The sequence below is a fragment of the Lycium barbarum genome, chromosome 10 (assembly GCF_019175385.1).
Source record: "Lycium barbarum isolate Lr01 chromosome 10, ASM1917538v2, whole genome shotgun sequence".
Taxonomy (NCBI): Eukaryota; Viridiplantae; Streptophyta; class Magnoliopsida; order Solanales; family Solanaceae; genus Lycium; species Lycium barbarum.
Window position 1 is genome coordinate 106,773,482 of NC_083346.1, and position 10,239 is coordinate 106,783,720.

Consider the following 10,239-nt stretch of genomic DNA (forward strand, 5'->3'; position numbering starts at 1 on the left):
TAACACAAGTTATTTAAATAGGCCTTTTATTTAAATGTAATAGCCCAATCAACTCATACTATTTTCGGACCAATTCATAAAATTAGCCCACATATTCAAACCACCAGCCCATTATTTTAAACCAATACCCAGCCCACTATCCGAATTTACCCGACCCGGAGGCCCAATTCCGTTCAAAATAAGGGAAGGGTTCCCTTCCCATTCTCCTTGACGCCGCCTCCCTCCCCTGTCTCTCTCTTCGCTCCTTCCTCTCTCTTCTCTCCTCTCCACGCCACTGCCGCCTCCACCTTCGCCTGTCCCCCCACGCCACTGTCACCCCCACTTCGTCTTGTCCCCCCACTCCTCTCTCTCTTCGTCACAAGAAACCCTAAATCACCTTATAAATAGTCATCTCCAAATCAGTGGAGAGGGGGATTCTTGATTTGGGTGAAACCCCCCCAAGAACCGAGAGGGTCTTTTTGATTCATGTAATTCCCCAAGAACGGAGGTTCTGGAATCGCGAGAATCCCCTTACAAAATGAGTTCTTGAACCCCAAAAATCCATTATAAAGAGTTTTTTTTGAGTCGCAAAAATGCCCGGAAAAATTAAAGTTCTGAAACAAGCTTTTGAAATCCCGAAAATCTCTAAAATATAATGTCTTTTAGTCGCCTATAATTCCTAAAAATACGAGTTTTATTAGCAGTTACAATCTTGTTTTTATTGTCGAGTCAAAATACTACATCAATTTTGTTTTCGTTTACCTTGGTGTTGCTGCGAATCCGAGCATCGCAAACTCGGATTTAGTAGTGTTCGAGTGTAGATCGAAGATTCGCACCCACTTCGCTGCACCCGAAGAAGCCCACCTGCGAAAAAAAAAAAAAGAAGAAGAAACTGGGCCGAGGCCCAATAACAGCTGCAGATCGCAAACAGCCCCAAAATGGGTTGAATCCATTCTCGATTACAGCAGTCCTAAATGGGCTGAGCCCATTTAAACTATATCTACTTTTTTTTTTATGCATTTAATTTGTATTGCATGACTAACACTTGTTAATTTAGATGAATCTTAGTGAAGTTAGCGGGGTTTAATCTTAATAATGGGTAGTAAACCAATAATTAATTCTATAGGTTTCATTCTTGTTTTATTTTACGTTAAAATTATTTATAATGCTTATAATGCTTATCTTTCACTAGAATAATTGAATTGCAAAATGGCATGACTATATATTTTAAGTAAAAGGGAATCATATTTTTATCCTAAACATTTCAAAACGTCATTAATATGCAAGTATAAACTCAAGTATATTTTATGAATAACTCTTCAAGTTGGAATCAATCACGTCTAGTTTTAGCCGAGCATAATTAAATAAATCAGTAAAAAAGAGAAAGAAATTCATCATCTTTGCATTCTATTTTTAAAACAAGTCTAGACTTCCTACACTATTATACTGATATAATGTCATTTTATTCCAAGTTAAATTGGCTAGGTTTTCTCTTAAAAGCTTCTATTTATATACAAATCATTATATTTTGCAAGTCTCATTTTTACAATAAAAATTATTATTTTAAGCTTAACAGCATTTATAAGTTTTATTTTTAAGTGGACTACTATGTATTTCTTCAAGTCAGTTTAAATAGCATCATTATGTTTTCCTTTAAAACCTCAATAACATTTACAACCTATTTTTCTTAAGATTTAAGCATTATATTTAATCTGAATTAATTAACCTAAGTTTGGTCGGATAACCGTAGTTAACGGATTCTAAAGGATGCCTAACCCCTTCCCTTTAGGATAATATAGAGCCCTTACCTAGAATCACATTGGTTAAGCAGACTATTAACAGAGGTTTAGTTTTAACTTTACCTTAGTTAACATTTAGGTGTCCTAATTCACCGTTAAATTAATTAGGTGGCGACTCCTTAAAACAAAATGAACAGGATTCACCAATATGTTGTACTCTAATTTAACCCGGTTAAAATGGGGTATAACAACGAGAATGTGTAGTTATGGTAAGTGTTAATCATACCACATGCCGTGTTCTCATATCATCAAGTGTTTCGAGGCAATGGAAAAAACGATATCAAATTATGTGGCATCGGAATGCAACATCAAAAGTTATCTGAAAGCATATGCCAATAGTTTCTACCTACTTGGTGATCAGTCTTATTAGCCAAATGAGCCATTTTCAATGATTGCTTACAAGGAGTATATCCATAAAATGCATGTTAACGCACGGACTCGGGTTCACAATCAAATGGATGTTCCGGATAAGACATACTCTCGAAGGTGCTCGACATGTAAGGAGTTTGGCCATTATAAGTGTTTGTGTAACCTATGGGACCGTAGTGGTGCAAGTACCTCTCGTGGTTGAAGAACCTTATAATTTTATGAATGTATTTTAATTCTTCTTGATGTAATCAAATTGTCTTGAATTATGAATTTTAAGTATTTTGTTATTGTAATGAATGATGTATTTTTTTTCTTTTTAATGAAGCATCTTGAATTAGGCATTTTTAAAATGTGAGTTTTTTTAACCGAATGAGTTATATAAAAGTTCTTAACCAAAAGAGTTATATAAAGTTCTGTTATATATGTGTGTCATATTTTGCGGTCAAAATATTGCTCAATATAAGTGTGTTATATAAAGAGGCCAAAAGCGAGTGTTGTAAATAGTAAATAATTAACACCTATTGCGCATGAAATTCATGCGCAAAAGGATTTAATAACTCCGTTAACTGGTAAGTCCTTCTGCGCAGGAATTTCATGCTCAAAAGGAAGTAATGTAACTTTTTTAATTTTACCATAGTTTGTATTAAACATGACCGAGGAAAAAATTATGAGCCTTTCTAGATTCAAAATTATATCATGCTTAATTCACATCAGATAACAAAATGGTTGTTAAATTGATTACAGAAAATGAACATTGAAAAGAGGATACCCGGTTATCCATATGAAGAAGCAAATTAAACTCTTGGTTGTTCCGTGAAAGTTGATGGCGACTAAATGAAGCCAAAACCCACACCGCAGTTGAGAGAGGTGGACAAAAACTGAAGCATGACCGTGACTACATATAACTAAGTATTCTTTAGAATTCTAAGCATCGGAAACTTTTGAGTTGGAACAGAGTACGGAGTACAATGTACTATCTAATTCTTGTGTGCAAACATTTATTTACCGTTTGCATTCTTTACATATTCCTTAGAAAATAATTAAAAGCCTGCTAACCATCTGAAATTATTCCCACGGTTGCCATTTCCTTAATTTATTCATTTTTAATTTTTTGTTCTTTATTAATGTATTTACATTTTTGTACCAGATGTGTTATTAGAATGGTTTTTGAGTGAAGGTAAAATGATAATTCTACTTTTGATGGACATTTTGATAATGTAATTTTTCACCATGAAGCTTCTCACTTTTAGAATAGTATGATGATGATGATTATATGAAGCTTCTTTTTCCAGTAGCCCTGGGTGTTTGTATTACTCCCAAAAGATTAGCACCAATCAGTTACATAGAGGTGGATTAAATATCCTATATTAAAACTTTAATATAGGACTTTTGTTCGTACATTCAATAATCTCCGCTCAAAATAAGTTCCAAATAACCCATCAGTCATGACCATGAATATGTATCGGAAGATATATTGTGTGTCACTCACATCATTCGAGTATTTATGGCTATAAAAATCCGCAATTTTTTTGTTTGTGCATGCTCCAAACTACTGATAAAGATAGTAAACGGGCTTGTGGACTGATTAAAAGTCAGCTCCCACTCGATCACTTCACGATTTTCATACGCCTTTCACCGAATCATAATTGGCTCATACCGGTTGTTAGGATAAGCCAACCTAAGCCAAAGACATTCTTAACATAGTATAATAATATTGTCTGCTTTGAGCCAAATTCTAACAACTTTTTTAAAAGGTCAACTTTATTAAGAATATTACTACACTTTGTATAACTTATTTTCTTAATCGATTTTCATTATGACTTTTGTTCACACATTTAATAAAGACTTTGTCTGAGGATAGTGCAACGTAGCAAGCTAAGCAATGGAGCTTCACAGATTGTGTTTAAATTTATAGATGGCTTTTATGCAATGCATAGAATATATTGCTCAAATTGCTCAATTTGTCACAGCTGTATGGAATACGTCGGATACTTTATAAATCTAAAGACTAAAGCATTTTCCTTGTAACTTAACCAATTTAAAAGTTAATGGACCACATAGGAGTTGCAACAAGTTTATTGGTAATGTCAGCATTTGTAAATTCGGTGGAAAGTTTACACTTTGTCCCAACTTATAATAAGGTCAATTTCATGACCGAAACACGTACACGCTCTTTAGAAATAGTGAAAAAATCCTAGCACTACATAGTATTACTAAGTGAAAAGTACCCAATTCCTATTTTTTAAATTCCACCATTATAAGTGATTAGAGCTATGTGAGTTGATTGACTTTTAGTAATTTGGCTATGGATTATGTCCTAATCTTGTTGTCGTTAAAGCATCGATGAAACAATCAGTTGGTGCTTCCTTTTTAGAGTCATTGTCTAGCTTTTTTTCTTGTTTGTATCTTGTTATTACGGTCTCAAATGGCAGGTTGAGCTGAATATGGACGGGTTAAAATAAGTTGAATTAGTATATAGGCGGGTTGACCCGTCCAAAAGTTACTTAGAATGAAATGAGTTAGACTGAAATAAGCTACCATATGGATCATAACCCAACCCGACTAATTTTTACTAAATTTAAGTTTCTTTATTTGTCTTTATTATAATTTGTTTATGTATCTAATAAAACTTATTTTTTTTAATTATGGTTTAGTGTAACCATCATTTATAAAATGTCTTCTTAAAAGTATTTTAAATGAAATTTCTCATGAGTCAATTTGGGGTATATATCAACCTAACTTTGAGATGGATTGAATCAAGCTGGTTAAACTGGTCTCAAACTTAAACGGGTTGTATTATGGATATTTTTATAGACTAATTTTACCACACTACTTCTCATCTCTGATTTTCTTCCCACACTCGTGTGAATACAAGAAGTGCACCCGTGAAAAGGAAAAGTTCTTAAAGAGAGAACAGTAGTTTACTACTCCAATTTTGTTCGTGTCTGCTTTCATATAGGGATTTTTTTTTTCTTTTCTCCTTCAACACATTTAAATAATATTTATTAAAATGACAAATAGCTTATAGAGAAGTTTCCCCCCATTCTTAATTTAACATAAAAGTACTGTCTTACATCCAAAATTGTGTCAAAAGAAGATGAATGAGACAATCTTGAACAAGTAAAAACAATAAAATAACTGAATCTTTATTGAAGGAGTCCCTAGTCGTTATGTGTCTGAAAAAATCAAAGTAATTTCACAATTGTGTACCACTTGTCAGACATTACAAGAAAGTATAGAAATAATAACAAAAAGTTTAATATTTGGCAACAACTTATTCTTATTGTAGGCAAATGAACTTTTTTGTTGCCAAATAATTTAATTTTGTTGTCATAGTATTGATTATTGATGCAAAAAATATTTTTGGCAACAAACAAAAAAAAAGTTGTTGTATGTCGTTGTAGAAGGAAAAGTTTATGCAACAATTTTTTTTTTATTGCCAAAAGTACTTTTTGCAACAATAATCAATCTATGACAACAAAAATTTTTTGTTGCCAAATATCTTTTTTCTTTATAGTGAGAGCAGTTAATTTTTCCATATCAGCAAACGAATTGAAACCATTTGGTCAAGATATCAACTCGAGAACCTTTAATTTATCTGAGAAATCATGTAATTGTAGTTAATCCACTTAAATGTCGGAAAATGTCACGCAATTAATATTGCCAAGAATATTTTAATTTTTTGAAGGTTTATTTTCTTTGCATGATTAACCATGGAAAACTAATGTTGATCAGCCTTGGTGGCAAATTCTCAGTTGCATTGTTGAGAATGGGATTTTGTTTTTTCTAAAGAAATATCAAACCGCAAGTCCACATCAGCCAGCGATTTACCGTACAAGAAACAATTGATCAAGAGATAATTATGTGAAAATGTAGTATTTCAAATTATATTACAAGTTGTTAGTTTTTTACTTTTTATGTAAGGTTCTTTTTTTCTTTTTTGGAAATTCCAAGGAAATACCGCAACTGCTACCCTTTGGGTGCGCACTGGGTAACCTGCAAACCACACAGGAGATGTAAACCTCTGACTAAGAAGACTGCTGGTGATGGGAATCGATCGCAGGTCTCCCATGTGAGAAACCACTCACCCAACCAACTCAGCTAATCCTTCCGGGTCTTTTTTATGTAAACTAAAGTTAAAATGAGTGTGGCTTATTCTCGCTCCTAAATGTTAGAATACAAACATGATGATTGAAAAAAGAATGATGTTGATCATAATGTATTCTGAAATTAAAAAATTAATCGCGTATTGTGCATGCATGATTTAAAGGATAGATCAGATAACTATGTAATTCATATGTTTTGAACTATATGATTATCCATATATGACATATAAATCCTACTAACAAGGACTTTATCCGCACATGACATAGAAACTCTAGTAGCAAAGAGTTTAAATGCACTTTGAACACATTCTAATAGTTCAAATAACTGCATTCTAGATGTTTTAAGTGTTGCTTTGATCATAAATTTTGCGTTGACATTTGTTGACTTGTCAGCTTTATTTCGAGCGTCAACGAAATACTTCATTGCCTAAAATACATGCACCAAATTAATACTCGACCCTTGAATTTTAAAGTTAAGAAAGGGTTGGAACATCCTTTTCTATCAACAATTGAAGTCAAAGTCTTTCTAACGCTTACAACAACTTTCCTTATAACGTGTGATTCCAAGTTATTTGACGAACTCACATCTTATTCGTATAATATTGGTCCCTTGAAAATATTATGGGGAAATTTTAATAATGTACAATCTAGCATACAAAATTATATTTGTGTAGCCATATTTTTAAATTACACCGTACATAACCACTTTTTCACAATATACAACATTATACAACAATATACAACTTTATATATCTGGAGTAGACAATATATCAACCTTATATAAAAGTGTATAATAATGTATAGAGTGTATAATGATGTATAAGAGGTGTTTATATCTAAGAAAATTCAATTGTATACAACAATATATAACATTTTTTCAATTGTAGCGAGGGTACAAATATACAATAGGCTTTTGAAGTGAAGCGTACAAATTGGGCCATTTCGGGTAATTTTACATATATGAGCTATTTCGAGTAATTATTTTTCCTAAATAGTCATAGAGGGTTGTTTTCCCAAATATATTGTACCTACATCCTAATTTATGTGATGTTTGATAAGGTACGAAGTTTTTTTTTTAAAAAATAACGATCTTGAATATACTATAGACATATTTTAAGTGGTTATGAATCCGTATCACTAAAATGGGAGTTTTCAAATTAAGTGTCATTCTTTTTGTGATAAACTATAAAAGTATAACACGTAAAATGAAATATAGAGGAAATAACTGATAAAGTGATAAGTTTACAAAAATAATCAATAAGCTACAAATTTTAACATAAACAATGAAATATCGATGAGGCAAATTTTATACACTATTATTTTATAATATTATAAATGATTGATTATTACGGAGACCAAATCACATGACAAATATACATCAAGAACACTTCAACCGAAGGGTTTTCTTCTAACCCCACACAGAGAAAAGGACAGAGAAAGCATTAGAATAAGAAAAGAAAAAAAAAACAAGAACAACTTTCCACAACTTTTAAACCATTAATTTCGTCCAGAATTTAGCAAACACAATCCCACCGGCTCTGCAGCACCATACGCATTCACATCATATTTAAAAAAAATAAAAAAAATATTGATAGTATAAGAAATTTATATTATAGTATGGGCAGAATTATCTCTAAGTTACAAGTTGGAAAAAAGACAGGTAACTTTGGTTTAAATGTTGTTATATATGTTAAAAATTAACTTCATATGCATATGAACTTTATTCAGAACCCAATAGAGAGAAGCTATAATTTAAAATCTTGAATTCTTCTCTAATTATTCGCTAATGTTAATTTTTTATAGTAATTGCTAATATTTATAAATCCGCTTCAGCACCTGAAAGTTCTTTTCAACTCTTAGATGCTTATAGCTACATTTGATCGGCTAACCCAAACCGACTCTTAAAATTCTGGATTTGTTGCTAATTTTCAATACATTTTAAATTAGAATAGCAGATGGGTTACTAATTTTACTAGATTATTGACTAATAATCTTTAATAAATTTAAAATTTACATGTAACCCATTTCTTAGTACTATTTTTCCTCTAAAAACTTGATCAAACACCTCAAATATCAAAGATAAGCAAAATAAAGTTTTTTTTTTTTGAAAAAAAAAACACTTTTGGCTTCTCCAAAAACTTGGTTTAACAGGCTATTACAAATTTACAATCCATAAAATTGAAATCCCGCTTCTGACTAGCAATGATTTTTTCTTTGTGATAATAGATTAGTTACTAATTTTACTAGAGTACTTTATAAATTTCTTGGTAAGTGACTTGATCATATCGAGATCCTTGGTGAATTTTATACCATAATTAGCTTCTCCTCATTCCTCCCCCTTTCCATTTCCAATTGCGTGTAAATTCCGTCAAAGCCTTTGACACTACAGTCTCCAAAACGTGGTATTTTCCAAATTCAAAAAATACTATTCTTCTTTGCCAGTGTGCCTTTACCTCATATATATAGACACCCATTCACCCTCACACACACACATTGACATTTCTTCAAGAAAAACTCAACACAAATTACAAACCCCAAACAAAAAAATTCTTGATTCAAACGGCTAATCACTCAATTGGGTCCATTTTATCACAATTTTCTTGATTCAAACAACTCATCATACAATTGTGTCAATTTAATCACAAATTTTTCTATGGGAAATTTAACTTCATGCACTATTATACCAACGATCAAGAATTCAAAAGCAGCTAGAGTAGTTCTACCATGTGGACAAATCAGGCAATTTCGTGAACATGTAAAAGCAGCAGAAATCATGTTAGAAAATCCAAATTATTTCTTGGTTAATTCAAGTTCATTGAATATTGGTCGTAGATTTTCAGCTTTATCTGCAGATGAAGATTTGGAATTTGGAAATGTTTATATTATGTTTCCAATGAAGAGAGTTAATTCAGTTGTGACAGCTTCTGATATGACTATGCTTTTATTGGCTGCTAATTCTGCTCCTAAGAGAATTTCTAACGGAAATGTTAAGATATCGCCGGAGTCACCGCCGGAGTCAATGACGGAGTCAACGCCGGAAACTGAAGTGTTTCCGGTGGGACAAGAAATGAAGTATAGGTTGTCATGTAGATCAAGGAAGCCGTCCTTGGAGACTATCATGGAAGAACCAGTTAGTTCAAGATGATAATTTTAATTGTTTTAGTGAAAAAATGAAATTTTAGAAGAGAGTTTTTGTTTAGAGATTTTTAGTGTGAAAAGAAAGATATTTTACATTATATATATTTTCCTTTTATTTCTCATTATTTATTGTGGCAAAATGTTTTGGAAGAGATATTCCAAGACATGGAATGGAATATATCGACTACAATTTTAATGTCTATACTCGACCTTAATGTAAGATATATTCATAGGTGCATGAATATTTTATTAATGTGTCATAGGTCTCATAAACATATTGAATGTTGTTTATGCATGCACCTTTATTTTTCTTATTAAATATTGAGGGAATTGTTTTTGGAAGATGATTATTCCAAGACATAGAATATGTCGACTCGTACAATTTTAATGTCTAATAATCGACCTTAATGTAAGATGTATTCATGTGTGCATGAATATAAATTAATGTGCCATAGTTCTTGTAATCTTATTTGATGTTTTTTATGTATTTGGTTATTGGGAAGCTGGGATAAACGTTAATGGCATAATGGTTATGCCAAGATAAGCATAAACTTTTAGAAGAAAATGATACACCTAGAAGCCATTATGACTGCAAATTAAACTTGGAGGGCCATACTTTTCAGATTTGGAAACGTTTATCTTATGTTTCAGTGAAGAGAGATAATTCAGTTGTAATGGCTTCTGATATGACTATGCTTTTATTGGCTGCTTATACTGCTGCTAAGAGAATTTCTAACGGAAATGTTAAGATTTCGCCGGAGTCAACGCTGGAAAATGAAGTGTTTCCGGTGGGACAAGAAATGAAGTATAGGTTATCATGTAGATCAAGAAAGCCTTCATTGGAGACT

The 10,239-nt window shown here is 32.0% G+C and overlaps 1 protein-coding gene across 1 annotated transcript; it reads left to right on the plus strand.

Moving 5' to 3' along the window:
* The first annotated feature begins 8,717 nt into the window (after nucleotides 1-8,717).
* Nucleotides 8,718-9,648, plus strand: LOC132613982 (uncharacterized). The gene has a single exon (XM_060328310.1). It carries the CDS (start codon nucleotides 8,907-8,909, stop codon nucleotides 9,396-9,398), a length of 492 nt encoding a protein of 163 aa, XP_060184293.1. The 5' UTR covers nucleotides 8,718-8,906; the 3' UTR covers nucleotides 9,399-9,648.
* The last annotated feature ends 591 nt before the right edge of the window (nucleotides 9,649-10,239 follow it).